The sequence below is a fragment of the Aulostomus chinensis genome, chromosome 7 (genome assembly GCF_037954235.1).
Source record: "Aulostomus chinensis isolate RoL2024-O1b breed Wild chromosome 7, RoL_Achi_v1.0, whole genome shotgun sequence".
Lineage (NCBI taxonomy): Eukaryota > Metazoa > Chordata > Actinopteri > Syngnathiformes > Aulostomidae > Aulostomus > Aulostomus chinensis.
This window is the reverse complement of record NC_141326.1, coordinates 21,590,137-21,617,456: the sequence shown is the minus strand read 5'-3', so window position 1 is coordinate 21,617,456 and position 27,320 is coordinate 21,590,137. Positions and strand designations below refer to the sequence as shown.

Below are 27,320 nucleotides of genomic sequence, written 5' to 3'. Positions count from 1 at the left end.
GCGTGGCGTACAACATTCATACGCTGATACTTGTCTGTTTATGATGATCCAATATCAGCTGATATTCCGCGCCAGACCCGTGTATCAGGCAGGCTTCAGCTGAAAATTGTATCAAGGACAATAGTAGTAGAACAGTCTTGAGATGAACAAGTAGCACTCAACAACGGCGAGCCGTCAAATACGAGACATCACCACTTAACTTGGATCAACAGATTCAGATTCCAGCGGAAACACAGATGCTTGCAGGATTAATAATCTAACAGCAGGATACGCACATGGAAATCCTAAAAGACACCTTTCATCTGTTAAAGTGCACGTGATGTTTAGATATTGAAGATAAACTGTATGGCGCCATATTGGCGGTCGAGTGAGGGGAACCCGACTCTGTAGGAGGACGTGTCAGGACGTATCAGAGACAACAGCAGTTAGAGAAGTGAATGACGGGTGAATACCAGCTCATAAAGAACGTTCACAGATTCCGTTTGAGGCAAATCCACTTCAACTTTCTTGTTCCTGCTTCCTCGACTCACTTCATCTGTCTTTTGTCTTTCTTTTTTTTTTCTTTCTTTCTTTCTTTCTTTCTTTCTTTTTTTTTCTTTTTTTTTTTACAGCAAGATGTTGAGAAGTTTACAGACATCGAAAAACTCTACCTCTACCTTAAGTTGCCTTCTGGTCCCAGCAGTGGCAATGATAAAAGGTATTGATCCTCGTCTATTTCACACACACACACACACACACACGCACACATGCACACACACTCAAACTTGACTCAAGTTTCCCACTTTGCTCCCTGTCTCACACGCTCGACTGCTTAGTTGTGGCTCTCATTATATTCTTTTGGCTCTTTTGTCTCATTGCTTGTCAAAAATGATCCGCTGGCTACGTCACAGACACGATTGAAGCCGATAGTTTCCAAAGATTTAATCAGATTAAACATTTCAAGCCTTTTTTGTTTTATTTTGCTTTGTGATGGGGGTTTTTTTTTGGGGGGGGTGGGTGTGGGTGTTGGGGGGGGGTCACTGTTTTTGCCTCATTTGAAAGTCTCACTCTTTCATTTCAGTTGTATGATTGATTATCATTATGAAGGAAAACATTGATATATGTAGATTTTTGCTATACCTAGCTGTCTGTGTTTCATTTGTTTCCCCATATCTAATCATCACCCCAACCCCCCAATTCTGCCCAATTGGACTGAGAATGAGAGGGGGTCCTCCACTCCTGGATTATGGTATTAAAGTTTCTGTTTTAACAAGAAATGATGCGCACCAGTCAAGGCCGCCGGCTGACCAGTTCTTCTTTCCTCTCATGCACCGTCTCAGTGATCAGAGTTCCATGTCGTCGAGCCGTACTCAACAGATGTACGCCTTCAACTGGATACGGAATCACTTAGAAGAGCACCCAGAGACGTCCCTCCCGAAGCAAGAGGTGTACGATGAGTACAAGTGAGTGCCCGGGGGGTTGGGGGGGGGGGCAACTTTTTTGCCTGGCTTCTTTTCAATATGCATTACAACGGTGTGACTTTTGTCTGGATAAACTTTACTGGAATTTACTTTTGATTTCAACCTTTATCTTCTTACTCTTCTTGAACACACAAACACTTAGAAGCATCCGCATGCTGTATACATACATATATATGTACACACACACACACACACACACACACACACACACATACATTTTCCCATCATCAGACTTTAGTCTGTTCCGATTATTGAAGTGAATTTCCAGTTGTTTTTCTCCATTGTGGTTTTAGAAAATCGTTCAAAAAGGAGCGTTGAGCCTGGAACCTCAGCTAACCAGCTAACCAACTCTAAGATGACCACGAGATGTTTGGTTCTGAAAAAAAGCTGAACTTAACTATAACTTTTTAACTTTGCTAACAACTGACCTCCTCCTCCCTCTCCTGTCAGCCGTGTTTGGAGTTCAGCTAATCTCTGGATGTGTTTTTGAGTCAATGCGATTGATTCAGTGAGAGCTGATCACAAAGCTGTTAGGTGACACGTAGTCAACATTTTAATGATAGCGTGTATTGAAGTGTATGAATACATTTGTGTCGTTTTAAAGGAGGGGTAGATACCGCCTGATGTATTTATTTTTTTTATCATCTGATCATTTTATCATCTGATCATGAACCCTCCCTCCTCGCTCCCCCTCACCCTCCCCGGTAAACTATGTCACTAAATAGATCAGCGACCGCTACATAGCATGATGTTGTAGCTCACAACCCACATTGACTATAAATTACCACAAATATAGCCTCCACAGCTAGCTAGCAAAGTCGGCAAATGGGTTTCTTACCTGCCCAAAAGAAAGGCTGCTACTTGCGCGTCCGTAGCTAAACCTTTCGATTCTTTTAGACTCCTCCAGCGAGCAAATGAATCCCCAATAATCGCTCGCGTTGCGCCGAGCCTTTTATCGTACTTTCTCCTATCTATAGCTAGTTCTACAAAAGACCTTTTTCCTTCTGTTGTGTTTTCTTCTGGATCCGTGCTCATCCTCCTTGATGCTGTTCAACACACTGATCCAACACAGCGTTGATACCTGCTTTTAGGCCTCCTGGTCTCAGCCTTTTGACGGACAGCAAAGCTGCCCAATCAGGTGCAGTCTGATTTCGGCTGTTGATGGACTGCTAAATGGTTCCAACCAATCTTAACTGGTAACGGGTTTTAATTGAGTGGAGGTAAATTTGGCCCTGCATCCTTTATGAATTATGGATTTTGATGCTTCCTTTTTTTTAAAAACATCATAGTTTAGCGATTGCCATTGAGACATCATGACAAATTCAGGGATAATAACAAAAAGTACATAGAAATCTGGGAGCCTACCCCTCCTTTAACTCCACTAATATTGGCAAGCCAGTCTCATTTCATTTATTCCTTTTTAGTCTTTAAAAAGATGAAGTCCAACAAGCCTAGAATATTCAGTTCTGGTTAGATGTAAAGAGATAATTCATAAAACAAAAGAATGAAAGAGCAGGCTCCAGTTTTACAGACACAAAAAGAGTTGTTTTCATTAAGTCAGTTTTTGTTTGTTTTTTATGCATTTGAACATTGCGTTTCCAACAGCTATTTGATTATTTATTAGGAAAGCATCAACTTCATATTTGTATTCTTAGTGTGGTCACTAGTGTGGCTAACACTCTAAACTTCATCCACAGACGTTATTTTCTCATCTACTGGTCGCTTCACCACTTTCACGAGCGATTCAAAAACTCTACCCAAGTCTCGACTGGTCGATCAAAGCATTGGTGGACGTATCGAGAAGAAGGCTTTGTTAGAACTCTGAATGTAGACGTTTTTCGCCATGTCAGGACACCGTGGGACGTGAAGACACACTTGAATTATTTTCCACCTGTTCTGTCCAAGTTCTGCTCAACCTTATCGTCTCACGATGGGTTCTCTTGTTTTGCAGGAGCTATTGTGACAATCTCGGCTACAATCCACTGAGTGCAGCAGACTTTGGAAAGATCATGAAGAATGTATTTCCTAACATGAAGGCACGTCGACTGGGCATGAGAGGCAAATCCAAATATCCTTTAATACTGACGAACCTCCCAGCAAATTCTTGAGATGTTGTTTCTTGTTCGTACCAATTCGTTGTTACATTTTCAAACAGAAAGATCCACAGAACTTGAAGTCTTTGAATACCACAGAATAACCCCTGATCTCATTTTCAAGGTTCAATGTAATGAAATTCCACTTAAGATAGTCAGTTAGTTTGATTACAAGTAACCATAAAGTTATTGACATTCTGAGGCAGAATGCTAACAGAGCTGCTAACGGCTACATTATGTGTGGCAACCCTGCAACTTGCAAGACATCTGATGATTTGTCCTGTGTCATGTTTTCTTAAAATAACATGAATTTTTGTGTCCTTTTTCCTCAAATATACTCGAGGTAATTCTGTTTAAACTTTAAATTATATGAATAATGGAGGTGAGGTGGCGTACAAAGTTTGCCCTTAAGAACTCAAACAATTAAAAAATGTATATATTCATATTAAGTATGGTATCAGAACTTTTTCAATATTTAGCGGGGCTTATGTCAGATTATTGCAAATCTGTCAGTATTTGTCCAGGTTGCATAATAGGATGTAGTATTGTAGTAGCGCAGAAATACCAAAGTAGGTTTGAGGTCATTGGCAGTGTTGTTGTTGCATAATTTGTCCACTAGAGGGCACCGGCGAGTTGATTTTTAGCAACAAAATCTATTGGATCCATTTTGGCTGATTTTCTGTTGTCTGTTTTTTTTTCATTACATAAGAATGTTTTATAGCTTTTAATATTTCTGTTTTACAGGCAGATCTAAACACTTTGTAAAGTTCTTATTATAATTACTTTTGAAAAGTTATTAACATGAAATCCTTTACTCAGAATTCAAACCTGCTGTTTGTTGTCTAGGGTTACTTTGTCTTTTTTTTGGTTTTTGATATTTTAAAAAATATGTCTGTCAAACATTTTGAGCAGCAAGCCCCTTGGAGTAAAGATATGAAGAGAATAGATCAGAAACACAATTTTAGAGTGGGATTTGTTAAGTCTCAGTTTAAGGATAGTGCTTGATTTTAATGTGTCAGAAACCTTAACTCCTTCTTACATATTGTTATAGTGGGTTAAGGAAGAAAGCTTTTGTTCACATGCCGTCCTTGCCCAACCTGGATCTGCAGAAATCTGGTGATGGGGTGAGTTGTCAGTTACAAAACATTCAGTCGTTATCTTGTAAAATGCTCATTTGCCCGGTGTTCAACTACTCACTGTTATTTTCTGTCTTACGTCAGTGTGAACTGATGGAGGCGACAGGACAGTCCCCGAGCGCTGAAGATGAAATGCGATCGGCAGCATGTGGTCTGGTGTGTGAGTGGGCTCAAAAAGTCCTGAGTCGTCAGTTTGACAACGTGGAGGATCTCGCTCGCTTTCTGCTAAATAGCCACTACATTGGTACCAAGTCCATGGCTGCACTCACTGTTATGACGGGAACACCCACAGGTAACAAAGAGTTTTAGGTAGCCATTGACTAGAAAGGTAATATCTAATCTGGATTTTGACTCTTAAGAATGACTTTTTCTTCTTTGTCTCCCGCCAGGCATGAAGACACCAACTCCAGCCTCAGCGTTTGTACCCACAGCTGAGGCGAACTCTTTCCAGCCCCAGGTGAAAACCCTGCCCTCTCCCTCTGTTGATGCAAAGCAGCAACTGCAGCGCAAGATCCAGAAGAAGCAGCAAGAGCAGAAGCTCCACTCGCCCTTACCCAGTGAGACCCAGGTCAAAAGAACGGAGGCCAGCACCCCCGGTCCCACCATCCCCTGTGGCAGCCCTGCTCTGCTGTCCCCTCAGCCCACCATAGGCATTGTAGTAGCAGCTGTTCCCAGCCCTGTCACGGTACGTGGCTTTGAAAAAAAACAGCAGTTGCATTCAGTTTTTTACTTTTTGTTCCTTTTTCTTTCTTTCTTTTTTTTTTGAGAAATGCGAAGAACTGTAATCATGTTGTTATTATGTTGTTTATTTCAGGTACAGAGAAGCAGGCAGTTAATGACCTCACCCAGCCCTGTAGGGACAACAGAGGGGAAAGTGTTGCCTGTGAACTTCCAAGTGGTCACCCAGTCACTTAAACAGTCCCCCAAAACTCCCCAGAATATCTCAGCTAGTCCTGTGGGTGACCGGCTGGCACGACATGGTACCCGCTATGCTCAAATCCTGCCCAAGCCCTCTGCCACCAGTGCCATCACACTGCGCTCACCCCCCACCCTTCTCATTACAAACAGCCCCATTAAAACTGTGATGCCCACTCCCCATGTCAGCTCAGTTAATGTGGTGAAGATGACGGCCATCGCTCTGGCTCCCAGCAGCAGCAGCACAACCGTGCGTCCAGCTTCCGCAGGTGTTAGTACCACTGCTGCTTTGGAGGACTCCCAGCAGCCACAAGGTGGGAGCTCAGCTGCTGTTCAGTCTCCTGCAATCAGACCCGGTGCCCCAGCCTCCAGCCAGACCCTCTCTACCGACACCAAAGTGGTATCTGAAGCTGGAAGCGACAATAACACCACACTCGGTGTTGAGAAGACTGCGATTGGGGCCAAAGAGGAGAGAGTGGCTAAGTTCAGGGCTGCCAGTGAGCCAAGCTTCCTTGTTAAGTGCTCTCCAGGCTCAGACAAGGGTGGACGGTTAAAGAGCGATCCCACATCCCCTCCCACCGCAGTAGCTGTATCTGGGACTCAGGACAGCAATAACAGTAACTGCCATGACAGTACTTTATACTTGACTGTTGATAATCAGAACACCAATGGCAACATGTCATCAAGTAGCTCCTCTGCTATTATTGCAACATCAAAAGATCCGTGTACGGATGCCAAGAGTCCCAGGAAGCGCGCAGGCCCTTGCGGGGAGTCCCATGTGATTCCGGTGAAGAGGGTTTTTATCTCCCAGCAGCCACTGGCTGTAGTTGACAATCCCAAATCTGGAATCAGTGCTGCAGTGAAGAGGATCCCCCGACCGGGAACACCTGCCAGACCAGAGAGTGCCCCCTGCAAAGTGACTGTGAAACACACGTCTGTCGGCCCAACTCAGATCCTTGCACTCTCAGACTCGCCCATCACACACACTGAGAGCTCTCAGACTGTTGTAAAACCCCAGGCCTTGGCGGCAAAACGTGAAGACCATCCCCTCAGCACTGACACCAGCACTGGAGCAGCTGGAAACAATATATCTGATCAGGCATTGCTGCAGCAGATCACGGGGGACACACGTGCCATACCAGCCAACTCAGGAGCACACGAAGCCTCTGTGATGAGTGACTTAAAGAGCACAATATGGGAAGAGGGACAGCTTGATGAGCTTCGAAAGCAAGCGTTCGCTCAGCAGATACCAGCAGAACACAAACAAGCCCCTACAGACCAACTTTCTATCATAGCTCAACCCACTGAGGCCTCGGGTCAACTCACCCTCACACAGGAGATGGTTGACTTTGCAGGGTCTCAGACCAACATGGACTACTTCCCGTTCAATGATGATGATATGACCCAGGACAGCATCGTGGAGGAGCTGGTGCAAATGGAGGAGCAGATGAAGCTGAAGGGTCTATTCAGTAGTTGTGTTGATGTGTCTCTACAAGGCCAGTCGACCAGCAATCCAAGCTCTGTCCTCAATGCTCACCAGGCCAGCACTACCTTCTACCACTCTGCCCACAGCAGTACCACTCCTGTCCAAACTCCAACCCCCACACCAACGCCGACCCCAACACCCACCCCCACCTCTGAAATGACACTTGGGCACAGCCTGACAAGAGAGAGCCCCTGCTCCCGCATGGCTCCCATCACTCCTGTGGATGGAGCCCTCGGTCGCCACACCCCCATCAGTACACCGCTGTCTAACTGCAGCAGCAGCGTCCCCCCGAGCCCAGTGGAGTGCAGAAACCCTTTTGCATTTACTCCCATTAACTCAAGCATCACGGGTTATCACGATGCCAGTATTGTCTCCAGCAGCCCTGTCAAGCCCATGCAAAGGCCCATGGCAACTCACCCTGACAAGGCTAAACTGGAGTGGATCAACAACCGCTATAACAGCAACTCTGCTGGTCCTTTGTCCAACCATAGCATAGGTATTCTGCCCAGCTACCAAGACCTGGTAGATGACCAGTTTCGTAAGCCACATGCGTTTGCAATTCCTGGCCAGTCATTTCAGGCCCAGTCAAGGCAAGATGCTGCTCACTTTGGCCGTTTGACCCCCATTTCACCCGTGCAGCAGCAGCAGCAGCCGCCGCCGCAGCAGCAGCAGCAGCCGCCGCAGCAGCAGCAGCCGCAGCCGCAGCAGCTGGTAACTGGTGTGACAACTCCCACTAAACAGGAGAGTTTTGCAGTGCCTGCACCATTAGACAACAAAGCGTCGACCTCATCTGCGTCCAGTACTTTCCGTTGCCGAAGTGTCAGCCCTGCAGTGCGCCAGAGGAACTTTAGTGGGAACACCGGCCCTGCAACCACCACCACTAATACCTCCACCACCACCCAGGCAGTTGTCTCACCCTTTAACTCCCCCATTACCTCTGAGGTGCTCAGTATCCTGTCCAACAGCCAGACAGTCAGCTCTGTCCACAACATGGTCCAGCGTAGCCAGTCTGTACCTCTGAACATCATGATGCAGAGTGAAATGCTGCCTGTGCAGGGTCAGAGTAACACCGCCAAAATTACTAATGTCCTCCTCAGCAAGATGGAGGCTGATGGGGACGATTCTGTCCGTGGCCTGGGCATAAACAACCTTCCCTCTAATTACACGGCCCGTATGAACCTCACACAGATCCTAGAGACGACTCCTGGCTTCTCGGGAGGAACTCCCCACCAGACCCCACTGCCTGTCAGCTCCAGCCCTGCTGCCTTCGAGCTCCAGCAGCACGGCTACCTCGCCAACGCCAGTGGTGAACAGGTGAGTTTCTCCACTGGAGAGAGCCAAGCACAAGCGGGTGCTGGTGAGCAAGACCAGCAGCAGCAGCAGCTCCAGGAGAATCCTGTACCAACACAACCGCAGCTCCTCCTCCAGAGCACACAGCAGCAGGAGGTGGAGGACGAGCAGCAACAGCTGGATTTCAATAACACTGTCAAGGACTTGTTGGGGGACGATGCCCTCAACCCCAGTTCCCAGTTGGTGGGTCAGGTAGCTTCGGAACTCAATGCTGTGGCATCGGACTTCTCGAACGACATCAGACTGCCTACAGATCTGTCCAGTAGCATCACTGACCTTAACACATTGGACACCAATCTGCTGTTTGACCCTAATCAGCAGCAGGAACAATATGAAGACTCGACACTGGAAGAACTGAAGAACGACCCGCTTTTTCAGCAAATATGCAGTGATACTGTGAACTCTGGTTTTGACTGGCTAGAAAGCAAAGACCAGCCTACTACAGTAGAGATGCTGGGCTAATGTTATCTTTTATTCTGTATGATTTCTGTTCTGTGTTGTTTGTTTGGTGCGTATATCTGTTTTCAAACTATAGTTTGTTGGGATTTGTCTGGACTTTGCCATCTGTTGTGTTAAAAGTGCCAGGCTTTCCAGAAAATCTCTCCTACTGATGTTTTAGTTCCTTCTCCTCCTTTTTTAATTTTGTCACCCAGACCACTTGACTCCCTCATCTAAAATCAGACACGTAAGCATTTCAACTAAAAAGGTTGGTGGCAGCCATGCCCGTACAAAGAGCCGATACCTACGAACATTGAGAAACATTATGTTCCATGTTATTACCAATCAATAATGCAATATTTGTATTTGACTTAAAGAAAGTGAGATGGTAGGAAATTGGGCACAAAAGACTTCACCAAAAAGTATGTGCTGTTGTATACTATTTTCAGTGTGTGCATTTCAAGTTCAACCAAATGTAGACAATTTGGGATCGTAGTGTATGATGCACATAGTTGTAGGACATTTGCCTGCCATATCTGAATCTTAAAACGGGTAGCATCTTAACGCTACCAGGTGCTGAATTTATGACATATTCTTTATACTTTATCATATACCAAATCAGTGGAAAACTGATTCACATCTGAGCATTGTTCAAGAGTGAAATATTCTTAAAAGCCTATACTTCTTGTACTGTTTAATATCTTATAAAGGGAGTAGATGAAACAGTAGGGAGAAGATGGGAATTCAGGCCACTTTTGTGACATTGAAAGGAATTAACAACTGGCTGCCTTACTCCTTAAGTCCAAGACCTTATGCCATCTTAAGAGAGACTGTATATAGTATAATGTTAGATATCTGACCGGATATTGTCAGAACCATCCAGAGCTTCATCACCATATCAAGGCAGCTGTGACTCTGATACTTTCAGTACTATTTCTTATTCCGTTTCTGTTTTGCAGTGTTACAATATAGATGCATATTGTATAGGCTAACGACTACACTGTGTGTGCCCTACTCAGTAAAGGATTTAGAGGAATTTGATAAAACTGTCATTTCATTAAAACCATGGCAGGCACACATTCAGTCATGAGATTTTTTGTTTTTATTTTTGTTTTTTTTGTTGTTTTTTGGCACGCTATAATCCCAGTTTAGATATGACTATCAATGGTATGGAGAAGGCTTCGTTACATAAAAAGGCCTCAGGCTAATGTCATCTGGAGATCAAGAGGAAATGAAATTATGTTTGCGATCCAGCCTTATTTCCATACCAAAGATGATGTGTTTGAATTACAAAAGAGATTATTACACACTCCTAGTGAACATGAACAACGGGGAAGGAGCTGCCTCAGAGATAAGAAAGTTTTATTGCATTCGACTAAAAAGGATTAAGTTGCATAAATCTTATGTACAGTATGTAAATTTGTGAAATGGTCTCTGTCCTATAGGTAACCATGGACCTGAAAGCATGTTGAAACCATCACTGCTAGCCAGGTAGGCTATGTGATACAGTAGGATGCTTGCTTGAGGTTTTGGCTATTGTCAATGTTGTATAAGTCATGTTTAAGCTCCATTTGTAAATAGGATAGATACATAGAGATTTGATGTATCAAGACACTATATTATGGCCATTATTATAGCTAAGTATGTGCCATTTAAAAGAAAAAAAAAGCTTAACAGATCTATAGTCGGCAAGATACTGTATGTTGTGTGTTACATTTCTGGCTCAATGTGTCGTAAAAGTAATGCTGTCTGGTCTCGCTTGCTGATTTTATTTTACTTTTCTCTATTCAAGGATAATAGGTCTCTGCATTTGCAGAAGGGGTGTGTGTTTTGAGCAGGATCAATAGCATGGTGTATTGAGAAAAAAAAAAGTTGTGATACTGTTAGCTGGTTGCAAACATCTCTGTGACAGACGTTGTGCTCAAAGCCTTTTCAGCAGACACTGGAAAAATCAATTACTCATGTTTCAACAAACTTTGGAGGTTCACATTATTGCACTAAATTTTTATGACACATGGCTTTGCCACATCTTTATGGACAAATGTAATGATGGATGCCCGCGATGAAAAAAAAAAGGAAAAAAAATCTTTTTTATGACCAGATGAGTAAGGAAATTGTCAGAAAATGACTAATTGTCTTGTAGCAAAATGTGCATTAATCTCAGTGAGATACACATTTCTTACACATTCTCATACATGAGAATATAAAGCATTGAGGGGAAAAAAAGTTAAAATAACCTTTTAAAACCTACATGCTCATTATGTTGATAAATGATTGTACGCACGCATGTGTGATGACTTCTGTTGTACTTTGTATTCTTGGTAACCACTGTCTTCTGTGATTTGGGCAGGTTCTGTTAACCAGACTGGCAGTGCTAGTTTCATGAGTTACATTACTTTTGTTGTGTGCTGTTTACTAAGTTAATGTTGTTCTGTACGTTACGTTGATGTCGATTTTACATATGACTTATTTTGCAAAGATGAATTTGTGAAAAGTTTTAACATTTTTCTCCTGATTTTTTTTTTCTTTAACAATAAGGCACTGATCTTTGAATTTGAATGAAGGAAATGCACCTCGTTTGAGAACAGGAGCTCCATCAAGCAGTGACTCTTTACCTTTGACTGACCCAGAACCAACTCTGTTTGACTATCTTGTCCATTTCTACCGGTAGAAAAAAAAAAAGAAGAAGAAGAAGAAACCCTCCTCTGTGATGTTGTCTGGTGTACTGCTTAATGTACAGTAGCTTGTTAATATGGCAAACGCGTTGTTTCTTTTTTCAATGGAAAGTACTCACTGGTGAGATTTTTAAAGTGGTTTTAAAAGCCAATAAACTTTTTTTAAAGAATGCTCTTTATCTGTCTGTCTATCAATCTGTCTATCCATCTGTCTGTCTATCTGTCTGTCTATCTGTCTGTCTGTCTATCTACCTGTCTATCCATCTGTCTATCTATCTGTCTATCTATCTATCTATCTGTCTATCTATCTGTCTATCTATCTATCCATCTATCTATCTATCATCTATCTATCTATCATCTATCTATCTGTCTGTCTGTCTGTCTGTCTGTCTGTCTTTATCTGTCTATCTATCTGTCTATCTATCTGTCTGTCTATCTATCTGTCTTATCTATCTATCTATCTGTCTGTCTGTCTGTCTGTCTTTATCTGTCTATCTATCTGTCTGTCTATCTGTCTTATCTATCTATCTGTCTATCTATCTATCTAGTTCATTTCAGCTGTGATTATTTGAATTGTTTTACAGCACATGAAAATGAAAACCTGCAGAATGTAGTTTTTGTTAAATTATAACTAAGGAGACAAATATGAAATGTCTTGACAGGACAATCCCACTTCAAACATACCGCCATTGACTTTTTTGTTTAAATTATGTTTATTTGCTTCAGGTTCAATGGCACACTTTTGATATTTTAACAAAAATGTCTATGAAAAAAAGCAAAACCTTTCCATCAGCTTCTTGGCATGAGGTTAGAGGTCATCGGTTCTTCAAATGACCTCCAAGGTCATTGGGGGGGGAGTGGTGTCTCTCAGAAGGACGCCCCAACCAATCAGAGCCCAGATGGTTGGTCCTCTGCTCTGCTTTCCCATGGCCTCCTGATATTCATAACATGTTAATGACCTTCACCCTATTGATCACAGCCAAGCAGCCTAACCTTTAGCCATGTGGAGCCCGGCGCTAACCCGACCCCCACACCACAAGATCCAAGGACGAGAGTTGACAGATTTTACAAGAAATATTATTCCCTGCTTGTGTAAAACATATCAAAAGCCAAAGAACGATGCTAAAGTGTGAAGTCGGACATTAACACAAAGATGACTGGTTAGTTCACCTTGTGATGCGTTCCTGTTGCAATACTTTTCTCAACCAAACTGATGTTGTATGTTAGTAATTATGTGAGGCAGATGAGGACCATTCATTTTGTACAGGTAACAGAGAAATGACTAAAGAAATAATACAAAACACTTATTTAACGACTTCACATCTGCCGACTTAACGGTAGTTGAGGCTTTCAACACAGGTACAGGCGTGAAGTACATGCAGGGTGTTTGTGTGAGTGTCAGACTCTTCCTCTTGCAGCAGTTTTACACAGTGGCATCCCTCTCCATTTCTTGTGTTTTTGCCAGTTTTGTAGCCCTAACTTCCAAATCTTCAATGTAATAAATATTAGCAGATGTATATTTTTGTCCCCATTAATAAAATCATTATTAAAATAGCATGAAAATACTGCAGAAATAAATGACAGGATGCCATTAACCTGATAATTTATTTTATGCCTTTAATTATAAGTATAAGGCTATGGAGTATTGAATCAATAGTTAGCTCTAATCAATATATAATTACACTCCTCGTTTAATTGGATATTGAAGTGTGAAGATGCCGTATGAGGCAGAAATCATTACACAAACATCAGAGATGCTGTTGAGGATAATATGCATGTAATAAATATGTGAAAGTGCAGTTTCCCGTGAGTGTGCCGGCTGCATTTACCTACTTCGTATGTGTGTGACTGGCTGATCAAGCAGCTGGAGCCCATTGTGTTGCCTTTGAATGAGGACGTGGAGACAGGAGGGTCATTGTCAAAAGGCACGGTCGCCGGATCAATAACTGAATTCATTAGGCAGCAGCTATCAATATCTCTTCATAATTAGCCGGTTGTGTGGCAGGAGCAGATGCAGTTGAGAGTGACCTTATTACCACCGGCCCTTAGCAACTGAATATTTACTGGGCTCATCACAATTTGTTGTCTCAAATGTCTGTTCAGTGTTGTTTCATAAATTATTGGGTCCTTGTTTTAAAACATTTCAGTAGAGACTGAATAAGTTATGAATGCACATTTCATGCCTGGTTATGATTTATTGCACATATCTCATACAGAGTGGAGATTGTATTATGCGTAATTGAAGAGATAACTTCCCCGTAGTTGGTGGACTGTGACGTTTGCTAGCTGGAGGAGCGCTCCACCCGAGGCCTCCAGGTCCTCCTTTACCCTCTGGTGCTGGGCCCGGTAGGCAGTGTACACCATGCTCAGGACAAGAGTCTCAAACTGAGCCGGAGTCAGCGGGCGCCTCCCCTGATCCTTGAGTGAGATCACCATCTGCACCGTGGAGCTCAGGCTTCTGGGAATGTTGTCATTGATCTGGGCCAAGAAAGCCCGCCCCTGCCTCATTGATGCCATCTCTTTGTCAAACAGGACGATGTTGCTGTCCTGGTCCATTTCTACCCCGCCGAGCAAAAACTGCAGGAGGGGAACATATCTTCCACTTACACCATTCAATTGCACCATGAAAAGATGTGCAGGTTATCTGCACTGAGAATTCTTTGAGCTCTAAAAGGAAAAAAGTACCTCGAACATCAGGTTTGCATCATCAAAAACAGATGAACCAGCAATTTGAGACGTTGGACTTTCAACTGTAACCACACCTGAAGTAAAAAATACAGATGTTTAAGTATTTGCATCATAGAAAATAGTTACAATAGACACAAACTTTCTCCACACTCTGAAACTGAAAAGGCTTTTTTTTTTTCATTATATAAGACCAGTCAAAGTTTCTGCCCTCACAACCCTGGTAGCAGATGTGCAGTTTAGACTCACCCTTCAGCACTTGCTCCAACCAGAGACACAAAATGACCTGCTGCCAAATTCTAAGATGTATTTTTACTTCCATTCTTCTTTTGATTATCATATTCCCGACAGACTTCACCACATCCTCCTCACCTCCACTCTTCTTCGCCCACTCTTGTGAATCCAGGCAGAGACAACAGAGACTGAATACCGTACATTTTTCCTCCTTGGAAAAATGGACCAAAAGCCAGTTGGCTGTGATGCAGAGCAGCAATATTTTTTAATCCTGGAGATTTTTTTTTTTTTTTTTTTTAAGGGAGCACAACTTCAGAGATTGAAGAGGAAATAGAGGAAGAACTAAAAATTTCCCTCTTTTATGTACAAAATTAAACTACAAAGGCATTTATTTAAAAGTGTTCTTATTAATGTCTTGAAAAGAAACCACAAAAACAAAGGAAAACTTAAACAACTTACGAAGTCAACATAACTGAATTGCTAAACTGTTCAAGTCATTCTAAATCGATGCTAATAATTTAAGAGAAGATTCAATTTTGCCCAGCAAAGAGATTATGAACATAGGTCCAGTAATTCCTTCATGTCCTCGACTGGGGCCAAAGTCAGCAGAATAAATCATCAAAATAATTTATTAAAAGTTCGTGCAATTAAATGATTTTATTTTGTCACAAATTCAGTTTCCTCATTTCACATATGCCATATTTGATAGTGCTGAGATTATCTATATTGTTTAATATTTTCATATTTTCACTCACTTATACTGTTTCACTTCTTTTACATTTCTTCATGTCAAATTGTTTCCATTTTTATATTTTATCAAACTTGCATTTTTTTCATTATATTCATATTGCATGTCAGTACTCGTTTATTATTTATTATTTTTATGTCTGCTTAAGCTCCATTCTTGCGATCTCATTTGCTTCTTGATATGTCCCCACTGTAGGAATGATAGAGGTTTGGAAGCATTTTTCATAAACAACTATAACAAGCATTACATCAGTGGGATGAATCCAGCCCACAGACTTTGAGCAGAATCCCTGCTGTGTTTCACAGTGGTAAATGGTATCATCCCAATTTAATATTTTACACATTAACTACTTGGATGGATGAATGTAATTTAATATTTAATGTTACCATTTGCCATCATTTTAAATATGGTAACCACATCATATGACCATGGCAATTAACATATTATAAAATTAATTAAAAAAAAGTTCATATTTAGCTGGCACCCTTTTCATTGAAAAGGCTTTATTTTCTCTGCGTCACTACATGCAATCTAAATCTGACCTGGGAGAGGCAGCAGTGAGCAGCAAAGCATCTTATCTGCCAGGAATTGATAAAATGAAGAAGATGGTCCACTCTAAACTGACCGACGAAAAGTTTATTTTACTTCCGGTGACAATTCGGTTGCCTCTGAATGAGAAAGTAGTAAAGTGGAAGGTAGTCGTACTTGTTTAATACTCATTTTCAAAAGTTATGACTACGTTTTCTTAGTTACAGCTGTGATATTAATTCTATATTCTCCAAATCACGGTTGAATTATCGTTGGCGGTAGTTCGCCTGGCATGTACTGTGTGTGCTAACGGTAGCCACAACTCAAAACAGCTAACGTTAGCGTGGCATAGCTGTGTGGTCAGTTGTGTGGACAAAAGTATCATTAAACGTAGTAATATTACGCCTGTTTTATAATATATGCCCAATTTTAGTCCTATTACAATTGCACATCAGAATGTTCTTAGGTAAAAACGTCACTGTCCCCTCATTGCCTTACTTGTTCTGAATCTCCACCCATAGTTCACCGATGTTTACTGTGGTGTCAACATATCCATCCTCTCAAATATCTCCTTTGGTTTGCTTGTTTCTTGTGTAGATGTTGCTCTGAAATCTTTTGTTTAATATTTCAAAAAAAAATCTGATCAATGTAAACTTTATGGAAATGGTACACATTGCATGTAAACTGTATGTACACTATTTGTCCTGCATGACTGATATACATATTGCATTATGCTTAACTGGGACAATCTAATGACTGTTAACAAACAATGTGCATCAGTCTTTCAGTAAGCCAGCCAGCAGACATGGACTCAAGTGAGGAGGGAGGCCTCAGTGTTGGGGGAGAGGAGAACTACTTTCTGGGATACACCTTCACTGACCGCTCTCACTCTAGCCGGGTGGTGAAGAGCATCATGGACTTGTGCCTGGAGGACGGCCTGTTTGCAGATGTCACCATCACCGTGGACAGCAAAGAGTTCCACCTGCACCGGCTGGTGCTTTCAGCTCAGAGCAGTTTCTTCCGTTCCATGTTCACCTCCAATCTCAAAGAGTCCCACAACCGAGCTATTGAGCTGAAGGATGTCAGTGCTACGGTGTTTCAGCTGCTGGTCGACTACATCTATCATGGGACGATTAAACTGAGGGTGGAGGAGCTGCAGGACACCTATGAGATGGCAGATATGTACCAGTTAACTGCTTTGTTTGAGGAGTGCTCCCGCTTCCTATCACGGACCGTGGAGGTCAAGAACTGCCTGCAGGTTAATTTTTTTGTTGTATTTATTAAAATTTCACCAAACTAGCAGTCCCCTTACTCATCCTTGTCTGTTTCCCAGGTGATGTGGTTGGCAGACAGACACAGTGACCAGGAGTTGTATACTGCTGCCAAACACTGTGCTAAGATCCACCTGGCACAACTTCATCAGACTGAAGAATACCTCAACCTGCCTCTCTGTCTGCTCTTAGACATCATCAAAGGTATCACTGCCTCCTGCTTTTCTCCAGGTGGCATGACGCCATTACGAGAGGTCTTACATATTTACTAAGATCATCTACTATAACGGGTAGATACAACATTACAATACACTATTTTTGAAACAGATTCTTTCACATGAGCATCACCTCAACTGGTGCTGCCTCTGCTTTTGTTTCTTAAAATTTAAGTTGTTATTTCTGGGTAATACAGATGATTTGAAATGTTTGCTGTACTCACATAACATTCACGAGTGGTGCAAATCAGAAATTTCATCACAAAACTATTTTATATTGTTTCTCTGTACAACAATAAAAAAATTTTCACTCTTTCAATTTATGTGCCTTTTGAATAAATTAACCTAAACAGTGAAAGCACATTTTAACATTACAATGTAATTGTGTGTTCAGATGGAGTTCCGATTTCCCAGAATCCAACTGTGGCCATCGAGTCCTGGATTAACCACAACAAGGTGGAGAGAGAGGAGTTTGCTTGTATTCTTCAAGAAAATCTTAAGGTAATTTTGTCTGTTTTGTTTTTGAAGGTGTTGCTGTCATGTCATGGCCCTTAACTCTCTCAATCTTTTACATGCTGTGTCCACAGGAAATTGGTGAGAATGTCCACATTTATCTGATTGGTAAGGAGGAGACGAGAACTCACTCCCTCGCTGTGTCTCTGCACTGTGACGAAGATGATGCGATCAGCGTGAGTGGCCAGAACAGCTTATGTCATCAGATCACTGCAGCCTGTAAGCATGGTGGGGACCTGTATGTGGTGGGGGGCTCGATTCCTCGACGCATGTGGAAGTGCAATATGCACACCATGGACTGGGAGCGCTGTGCCCCGCTGCCCAGGGACCGACTCCACCACACCATGGTCTCTGTGTCCACGGAGGATGCTATTTACTCGCTAGGTGGTAAGACGCTGCAGGACACGCTCTCTAATGCTGTCATCTACTACACAGTGAAGGACAACATGTGGACAGAGACCAGTCAACTAGATACCGCAGTGTCTGGCGCTGCTGGTGTTAACCTGGGAGGAACCATCTACTTACTAGGGGGAGAGGAGAATGACATGGACTTTTTTACGAAGCCGTCTCGTCTCATTCAGTGTTTTGACACAGCTTCCCAGAAGTGTCAGATCAAACCTTACATGCTGCCATTCGCCGGGTGCATGCACGCTGCAGTGCACATGGATGTGATCTTTATCGTGGCAGAAGGAGATTCCCTGGTGTGCTACAACCCTTTGCTGGAGAGCTTCACCCGCCTACGTTTCCCCGAGGTGTGGAGCTGCATTCCTTCACTCTGGAAAGTGGCCAGCTGTAACGGTTGCATCTATGTTTTCAGGGACAAATGCAAGAAAGGTGACGCAAACACATTAAAGTTTAACCCCGCCACATCCGTTGTCTCCGTTATCAGAGGGATTAAGATCCTTCTCACAAACTGGCAGTTTGTTTTGGCCTAAACTCTTCGAGGTTGACACTACAGTCCTCACAATGGCCACAGAGAATCAGGGATGACTGCTGGATAACTCACGATTACTTCACTGTTGAGACATCCTTTCTACTCAGCAGGTTTCTGTGTCGCTCATTCCATTTGGACTTTGGCAGACCTGTAAAAAAAGTTCAGCTGTGTGTGTCACTTGCTTGTGTTACATCGTGTCTCATTGTGGATCTGTTAGCTGAAATATCAAACAATTTGTAGTGACACCGTGACTAGTGACGATGAACCACTCAGTAATGTTTCTTGTGCACTGCTTGTTTATTGACATGCATGAACAACTTCAGTGTGAACACTAGACAGAACTCCTTCAGTGTATCGTGACTGTGTCATGTTGTATCCTCAGATGTCAAATTTGATGTCATTATCCATAAATATGATAATAGATGTTTTTTAACTTTTCAAAGTCTCTTGTCATAAGATGGTTTCTTGTGTTTATTTTGATATTAACCTTTCGGAAGCAACTAATACTATAACTATCATCAGGAATTAATGGAAGTCATTGTTGCAATTACAGTTATGCATTTACAAATAGCCCTAATTTGTTGCTGTGTAGCTAAAAAAAAAAGCATTGCGTCAACAAAGACATCATTTATTTATCTTTGACTTGGTTGGTTATGTATTTTGTGAATAGAGGGGCCCCGCTTGTTTGTGTCCTTGGAGGATAAAAGGGGAGTTGAAGGAGAGAAAGCTACTACAGAGAGGCCACAACTTTGATCCCATTGATGTTTTGCAGGAGGCTGTGCAGCTGAAACCCAAGCCCAGTTACATGTCAGACTTTGTGAACTATTCTAAGCATCAGTTGCTGACGCTGAGATGAGTGGTGGGGGTTTGTGGGGGGGCTCATATGCACTTCTATAAGAACTCCCAGTAGGAACTGATGGCCACTACGAGCACCCTCTGACTGTCTCTTCATGTGGGCAAATAAAGCGGCTCATAGCCCCCGGAGGACAGCTCTCAGCCCCACGAGTCTGTGGTCAGATATTTTTCTTGGCTGTTTGGTAATGCTCCAGAGGCCAGGGATGATAAAATTTCGACTCCAGCGTTCGATCACTGACTGGAATTCAGCGTGAAGGTAGATCGCTAGGAACTAGTGACCTTGGGGCTGCTTGCTGAGGACAGAGCAGAATTCCTGAAGGGACACATGGTCTAGAGTGACAAGGCCATCTGCTGTAGCGCCAGCTCTAGGAGGAAGGTGGAGGGGGCTGGACAGAGGGGTGCTGAGAATTCCTTTCGCTGGGGTGTGGAGGGAATAGATATTCTGGGATATCACTGCTAGCACTCCGCTGGGAAACGTGTTTCTTTGGCGTTTTTCAAACGGAAAACTGAGGGAGAATTTTTGAATGCTTAATGGTGAGAGGGGATGATTGCAGGGTTAAAAGGGGAAGATATGTTCCTGGCCCTCCTGCTCTCCATGAAACAAATAGTGATAATGGTCTTGGTGTGTTGCCGTTTTACTTCAGTGGATCCAGTTTCCTTTCCATCTCAGTACAGCCGGAGCTGAGAGACCTGGATCTGTTAGGCCCTCTGGCACCGACCTCTCAGAGGATCATCTTCAAGGGATCTTCTTTGGAGTTGTACTTTGCATGGCAAGGATCTACTTTCTTGCTGCCTCACTGAAATTGCATGGCCTAAACGAATGAATATTTTTATGAGGCACCTTGTACCAGAGATGGGCCAGGACCAAACCAAGCAGCAGATAGAGAAGGGTCTGAGGTTGTATCAGTCCAATCACACAGACAAAGCCCTACATGTCTGGACAAAAGTGCTGGAGAAAACCTCAGATCCTGGAGGGAAGTTTCGAGTGTTGGGATGCTTGATCACAGCTCACTCAGAGATGGGGAAATATAAAGATATGCTCAAGGTAAGACTCCCAAACACTATTTTGCTACACGCAGTAAATATTTGGGAAACTGGTAACATATTTGGTGTTGTGTCAAGCATTTCTAGACAGATTCATTTGGGAAAACGTGTATCAAAGCAGTGCGACTATTACTTGTGTGATTTCCGCTGTGTATTTTGTATTATGCAACCAGCTGTGTGTTTGTGTGACGTTGCACTCCTAATGAGCGAATGCCATGGAATATTTCAGCACTTGCGTCTGTCATTGTGTTATCTCAGGACTTTAAGCGTCCGTGTTGTAGAAGCATTTTAACATTTCCATAATGCTCAAGTGACCATTCAGTGGAAAGAGGTCAAAGGTTACCTTCATTGTGCTATTTGAAGTGATCTTGAGAAGCATGGGTTAATTTGTGGCTTCCACTGGATGCAGAGTAAATAAGTGCCCTGCAACCTGAGTATCAGTGTGCGGTTTCTTGTTGACATAATCAGCCGTACTCATACAGCACCCTGTCTCTACTCTCTGAACCATAATTTAATCATCATGAAGTTATGGCCTTATCTCTTTGAATTTACCACGTAATTTCTCTTTAATTCAGATACAGATGCACTTGCACATTTTCCCCTCATCCCCTCTCTCTGCAGTATGCCCTTGATCAAATAGACACAGCCAGAGAAATGGAGGACCCTGACTACCTGACTGAAGGCTACCTGAACTTGGCACGCAGCAACGAGAAGCTGTGTGACTTCCAGAAAACAGTCTCCTACTGTAAGACCTGCTTAAACATGCAGGGCACCACCGTAAGCCTGCAGCTGAACGGCCAGGTATGTCTTAGCATGGGGAACGCCTTCCTGGGCCTCAGTGTCTTCCAGAAAGCCTTGGAGAGCTATGAGAAGGCCCTGCGCTATGCACACAACAATGACGACAAGATGCTGGAGTGTAGAGTCTGCTGCAGTCTGGGCAACATCTACATCCATCTGAAGGTACTTTTACTCAGTATGCTGTTTTTATTCAAATAAGATGATGTCAGAATGTGCTGCGTTCCTTTTCTTCCTCAGCATTAACCTTGGTGAACTAAGTATTATAGAAAAGGAGAATGAATAGAAGGCTATTAGGTGGATCATCGCACGTGTCACTTGATTGTGCAACAAAACAATACTGATGTTGCCAGTGTATTTGTAGAGTACGATAACACTCATCAGTGGTTAGCTCATGCAGTACTTTGTAGAACAAGGGCAGAGAGAGCAGGCGGCCTGGCAGGGGTTTATGTGGTACCCTTGACATCAGAGATTTGTAAGAGTAATCCTGCAGCTTCCAGGCGAGGATTGATTTCAGTGGCATTGTGATCAGGTGGCATGTGAAGAGTGCACTCGTATCATGTTATTTCATGAGAAAGTATATATATTTGATTTGGATGAATGGAGTTCTGAGAGAGTGGGAATAAAGCTAATTTGACATCAGCTGTCTGTTTAACTCGTGAATAACATCTGCCAACAGGACTATGAGAAAGCCCTGTTTTTCCCCTGCAAAGCAGCTGAACTTGTCAATGACTACGGCAAAGGATGGAGCCTCAAGTATCGCGCCATGAGCCAGTACCACATGTCTGTAGCCTACAGGAAGCTGGAGCGCCTGCCAGACGCCATGGAATGTTGTGAGGTATTGTTTTATTGCTGTCCTACTCGTGATAACTGAGACAGACTTGGAGAATGTTTCAGTTTTGGTCTTCTGTTGGTCCAAGCTGTATTAGAAGTTGCACTGCTGACAGGTGCAAGGGCCAGTTGCTCTGTGGTACCAGACCTTAGACCTCGACAAAAATATGCTCACAGAGACGCTGGTTTAAAGTGTTAATGAAGAGAGAGCCTATAGTCTTCACTCTGTTCTAATTATGTGCTGAGGTTGAAAATAACTCCATGTCATTGGCTTGGACTGCAACAGTATAGTAACAAGATAGCAGGATGCATTTCTGATTTATTACATTTGCCAAATGCATTCAGCCAAACAATTTACCCATTTTGTCATATTTAGAATATCACTGCGCAAGAGGAGTAAACTTGTCAGCGATGTTTATTTTAATATATTTATATAAACAATAAGAATTAAATGGAAAAAAATAGTGCTGTGTTGTCCATGGAAGTGGTTTAAACAAATCCAGAACTAAGTTTTGAGTTCACATCTCTTATAAACAACTCTTAGCTAAGTGATCATTTTTGAATCGTGCACCCCAGAGCTGGCGTCATGGTTGTTAAAGAATGCTTAGTTGCAGTTTATTTTATTGATATTGCTGTTTGATTGGGGCTGTTAGATGAAATGTTAATTTTTGATCAATTCTTCTTCTCATTTTCTTAGAAAAATCCCTGAATTTTTTTTTTTTGAGGAGAGGTGGACCAAACAAAGATTACTTAAGTCTGTAGAAAATGATGTGTTGGCAGAACATCTCATGCATCGCAATATTTAATTTAAAATGATATTTTGATACATTGGCCTTAAACAAATATTGTGCCTCTCTTTTGTTTTGAAAATTGCAGTAAGCAGTAAGCCCTCATGATTATTATGCTGCCACTATGAAATATTTGTATTTATAACAGCACTTGATTCAGAAGCTGCTAGGTTTAGTGTGTCATTGTGCTCGTCAACCTGACCTCCTCTTAAATCTGTGTCTTGTGCTTTAACAGGAATCAATGAAAATTGCTCTGCAGCATGGCGACCGTCCTCTTCAGGCCCTGTGCTTACTAAACTTTGCAGACATACACCGCTGCAGGCGTGACGTTGATGTAAGGTGCCACTGTTTGTCCTTGTTTTGTACACTTGTCGTGTGTGTGTGTGCATGTAATCTCTGGAAATTGAAGTTATAACTTGAACTTTATTTCGGTATTCACCTTCAGAAAGCATTCCCTCGCTATGAGTCTGCATTGGGTATCATGACTGAGATTGGAAATCGTCTTGGACAAGCACACGTGTACCTGGGAGTTGCAAAGTGTTGGCTTCTTCAGAAAGAATATGAAAAGGTACTGGAATCGTTAGGTAAACAGTTGAGTTTCAGACTTTTGATTTACCGTCACCGGCATCTCAGCAACTGAAATTGCAATGAAGTGGGAAAAAAATGGCAATTCAGAGTAAATCTCATTATACAGCTTTGCAAAAGTATAAGTCTTGACACACCGGCTTTCTTAACCAAGATGATGATATAGTCATTCTGATGCCTCACTCTTTATTCCTCAGGCTCTGGACTCTTTGCAGCGAGCTCAAGAACTGGCAGATGGAATGGGAAACAAGGTAATTGATGTTCCTCCCACAGGATCAGGAACAAATAACACGTGTTTGGCAAGCTGGTCTCCACGTCTTTTTCCTCTGTGTGTTTCCAGTTGTGTACACTGAAGGTGCACTGCCTGAGTGAGGGGATTTACAGAAACCAGGGAAAGCAGGAGGAGCTCCGCGAGCAGGTGGTAAAGTTCCTGCAGTGTGTCGAGGAGCTGGAGCTCTACTGCGGCATGTGCGGAGAGTCCATTGGGGACCGGGACCAAAAGCTGCAGGCTTTACCCTGTTCCCACATTTTCCATCTCAAGTGGGTGTTGGTGCAGAGTTGACTCCCCTTATTTGTTGAAAAAAAAAAAATCAGATTGCACATTTTTTTTGACTGTGTTGTTTATATAAATATTCTTTGCCAATGAAAACATACCAAGGCTGATAAACATTGAGTTCACAATGGGGAAGAGGTTTGCCCAAATGATCAATATTGACTTCCCCATTCACACATGCAGCCTTTCCCAGCACTTTTCCAGCATTGTCCCTGGAGGGTGTCGTGTGTAAATGAGAACGAATTTTCCAACTGGGGGCCTGGTAAAATTACAGGAAAATTCCAGTCAGAGTGAGAGAAAACAAGAACATGATTTACTCATGATAATTCATTCCAGAGTATTCCTGTCTTGTTCCTGTTCACACATAATGTTGAAATGCCGGTAAGATATTCAACTGAGAGCAGTAATAGTCCTTCCCAGTAATGTTCCTGCTCTCAGTCACAACCCAGCCTTTCCAGCATATTCCCTGTAAAGTTACTGGATCTTGAGAACATAAATTGGTTGTGAAGATTTCCCAGAAAATCAATCCTGGCTCTTATTTACATGTGACTACTTCAAGGGAAATGTTTGGACACTTCTGGGAAAGGCTGCATGCGTGAGCGAGTCTGACAGACACCTCGGCAATCTGAAGAGTGTATCATATATTTAAAGTGACGTCCGTTTGTTCTCTCAGGTGTCTGCAGACAAATGGGACAAAGGGTTGTCCTAAATGCTTCAAGTCCTCCATGAAGCCTGGATTCGTGTGATTGTGAGACTGTGTTTGTACGATGGATCTGCAAACACGGTGTGCTGATTCCTCACAGCTTCCTGACTGATCTGAGAGAAGCAGGCGGCCTCAGGATGCGCTGCTGAAGATGCTTGAGGAGTAAATTCATTGCTCTGTGCAGAAGATGCTGAACAGAACCAAGTGTCTCCGAGTGCGGCTCTGAGGACTCGATCAGGACGCCTGATCTTATTTACAGGCACATGTCTGTGAGTGACTGAAGCTGGCGGAGGAGCTAACAACTGTCTGCGCCACATTTCATTATAAGCTGAGGTAGAACATTATCTCTGAGGATGGGGCTTTTGTTGCAGATGTAGAGAGGAACAAGGGCTGTCCGAGGAGCATTTACTACTTAAAATATGCCAACTTATGCATTAGTATTGTATTAGCTTTTACACTTCATCCATATGTTCTTTACTCAAGTTGTCTGATCTCTGATCAGGATAACACAGAGCCATATCTGAATTAAACATTTCATGTATTTATTATTGTAATCTTGTACATATGATTATGGTAAATATGTTTGATTTAACTGAGCTGTTTTGTGAAAACTAACTAGAGTCTCTTAACCATTTCAAAACTATTATGTCTTTACAAAACAGGTACACGCAGCTGTTTTTTCCTTCTTCACTGAGATTAAGGAGCAGGATCAACACACATTGTGTTATTCATAGAAATTCCTTTACTGTCCGTTTCTGGAAATATTTTTTTTTAGTCTGACATCAGCATCAAGGACACAGATTGTTGATAAGGAAATCTCTTGGGCAAGAAACATCTCTGACCAACTGCACACTTGTCAAATAATAGAGTAGAAAAGATACAAAATGTGGTTTTAATGTTTATAGTTATATGTAAATAGGAGCTTATTGCTATGAATGATAGATTGTGAGAGAGAGCCAGAAAACTGAGCTTTGATTGAAAAAGGAGCTCTGCTCGTCAAGCGATGCATGTTTTATTTACGACGTCGAGCAACTAAATTGGATGACATTATTCAATGTCATGTCTCAGAATTTGTGTGAAACTATTCTCTAGCTTTTACCAAATTTCTTTTATATATTTGTTCAATTTATTTTACACATTCTGATTTGGAAATTTTATCAAAAAGTTAAAGAGTTAAACATATATAGCAGATTGTCATGGAAATTTCTTTTCGCTTGGTAAAATGCTTGACAACGCTGATGGGTCTTCGACAGAAAAGCTTGGTACTGCGTTGATTCTAAACTTTTTGAGCGATCACAGAAAAACCAAAGAAGTGAGCATCTTCTGTCATTACAATCATAACTACCTGTAAAATACAAGTTTATTTTACATTTACTTTAACTGCACAAGCACTTACTGGATGTTTTTTTTTTTTTCTTTCAGAACACATTTTAAATCCACATATAGGGTCATGCTTTCTGTTGTCCTCTCGTCTACCATTCCTCATCTGTACTTAGACCATACTTAGGACTTACAGACTCCAGGAAAAACAAAATGAAAGATTATAAAGATGTTAATCCTCATACCGCAAACTGTGAGGTTGCCTCGATATGAATACTTTTTTTTTTTTTTAATTCATATCATCAAATCCCATCCTCACTCCACTACTTAGTTGCAGTGAAAAATCAACATCCTCGCAAGAATAAACTACCTCGACTCCTGCTAACCCTCTGGACACTAACTGCAGTTGATCATTTCTGCTGGAAAGACAGAGAACCTCAAAATAAAATGTTTTTCTTGAAACTCCTAAATCCTGGTAGACTTTGAGAACTTCGCCATACAAGCTGTTGTCCTTAGATGATACAGAGACACTAAAACAGGAAGTCCTGCAAAAACCTTCTTTTTATTGACAAGACCATTAACTGTTAAATTTTCAATTGCCAATGCGTCAATGATCCCCCGGCTATGCCGAGCTATTCTGATATTTAATAGCTAGACGAGATATATATAGCCTATGCTATATTCATTACTGATACCTGCGACATTATGCCTCATCAAAGCACTAATTTAAGGCATCTATAATTACATTTTGACTAGTCAATGCTCTAAATTTAGATGTCTTACTCGATAACAGATACCTTACGAGATCTCTTCAGCAGAAATATTTAATTCCAATTCCTGATCCCTACAATATTATTTCTGGCTCGTCATAACTCCAGTCCAAGACATCTCGAATGCCACTCAGCTTTATTTATCTACTTTTTAGAGATGTAAACAATGGTGTTTTGACTTGTGCACATAACTTTGTAGGTGGCCCCTTATATGATCCATGATCAAGTGAACTAAATATTGATTAAAAATATCTCAGACAGGGATATCTTTCATTGTAATTCTGTCAAAACAAAATTACAGACGTGTTGATTTAGAGCTTTGACTCGGCAAAATGCTGTTGTGTGAACAATTTAAATCATCATACTGACATGGAATCTCTAGAACTGTTTTTTTG

The 27,320-nt window shown here is 42.1% G+C and overlaps 4 protein-coding genes across 5 annotated transcripts in view; 3 read left to right on the top strand and 1 right to left on the bottom strand.

The window, feature by feature from the left end:
* rfx7b (regulatory factor X7b) overlaps window positions 1-11,698 on the top strand; it is a 16,500-nt gene extending 4,802 nt beyond the window's left edge. The window contains exons 3-10 of one of the 2 annotated variants that reach the window (XM_086209229.1): window positions 612-698; window positions 1,191-1,228; window positions 1,320-1,442; window positions 3,412-3,532; window positions 4,597-4,677; window positions 4,774-4,981; window positions 5,079-5,374; window positions 5,504-11,698. In XM_086209229.1, coding sequence (XP_086065355.1) covers window positions 612-698; window positions 1,191-1,228; window positions 1,320-1,442; window positions 3,412-3,532; window positions 4,597-4,677; window positions 4,774-4,981; window positions 5,079-5,374; window positions 5,504-8,902 — 4,353 coding nt within the window. In that variant the 3' untranslated portion in view covers window positions 8,903-11,698. The remainder of the gene's footprint in view (window positions 1-611; window positions 699-1,190; window positions 1,229-1,319; window positions 1,443-3,411; window positions 3,533-4,596; window positions 4,678-4,773; window positions 4,982-5,078; window positions 5,375-5,503) is intronic. The other variant, XM_086209230.1, reaches the window with a different exon arrangement.
* A 1,445-nt stretch (window positions 11,699-13,143) lies between these two features.
* Window positions 13,144-14,649, bottom strand: LOC147259043 (protein FAM180A). The gene is made up of 3 exons (XM_086207828.1): window positions 14,488-14,649; window positions 14,239-14,315; window positions 13,144-14,130 (listed from the first exon to the last, which is right to left on the bottom strand). The coding sequence occupies exons 1-3, from the start codon at window positions 14,576-14,578 to the stop codon at window positions 13,783-13,785; spliced, it is 516 nt and encodes a 171-aa protein (XP_086063954.1). The 5' UTR covers window positions 14,579-14,649; the 3' UTR covers window positions 13,144-13,782.
* Window positions 14,650-15,835: 1,186 nt separating this feature from the next.
* kbtbd4 (kelch repeat and BTB (POZ) domain containing 4) lies at window positions 15,836-19,178 on the top strand. Its single transcript, XM_086207827.1, has 5 exons — window positions 15,836-15,915; window positions 16,529-17,006; window positions 17,082-17,223; window positions 17,629-17,735; window positions 17,822-19,178. Exons 2-5 carry the CDS (start codon window positions 16,554-16,556, stop codon window positions 18,680-18,682), a joined length of 1,563 nt encoding a protein of 520 aa, XP_086063953.1. The 5' UTR covers window positions 15,836-15,915; window positions 16,529-16,553; the 3' UTR covers window positions 18,683-19,178.
* An 829-nt stretch (window positions 19,179-20,007) lies between these two features.
* rapsn (receptor-associated protein of the synapse, 43kD) lies at window positions 20,008-27,306 on the top strand. Its single transcript, XM_086209228.1, has 8 exons — window positions 20,008-20,581; window positions 21,202-21,540; window positions 22,055-22,213; window positions 23,230-23,328; window positions 23,440-23,562; window positions 23,777-23,830; window positions 23,920-24,119; window positions 24,806-27,306. The coding sequence occupies exons 1-8, from the start codon at window positions 20,357-20,359 to the stop codon at window positions 24,876-24,878; spliced, it is 1,272 nt and encodes a 423-aa protein (XP_086065354.1). The 5' UTR covers window positions 20,008-20,356; the 3' UTR covers window positions 24,879-27,306.
* The last annotated feature ends 14 nt before the right edge of the window (window positions 27,307-27,320 follow it).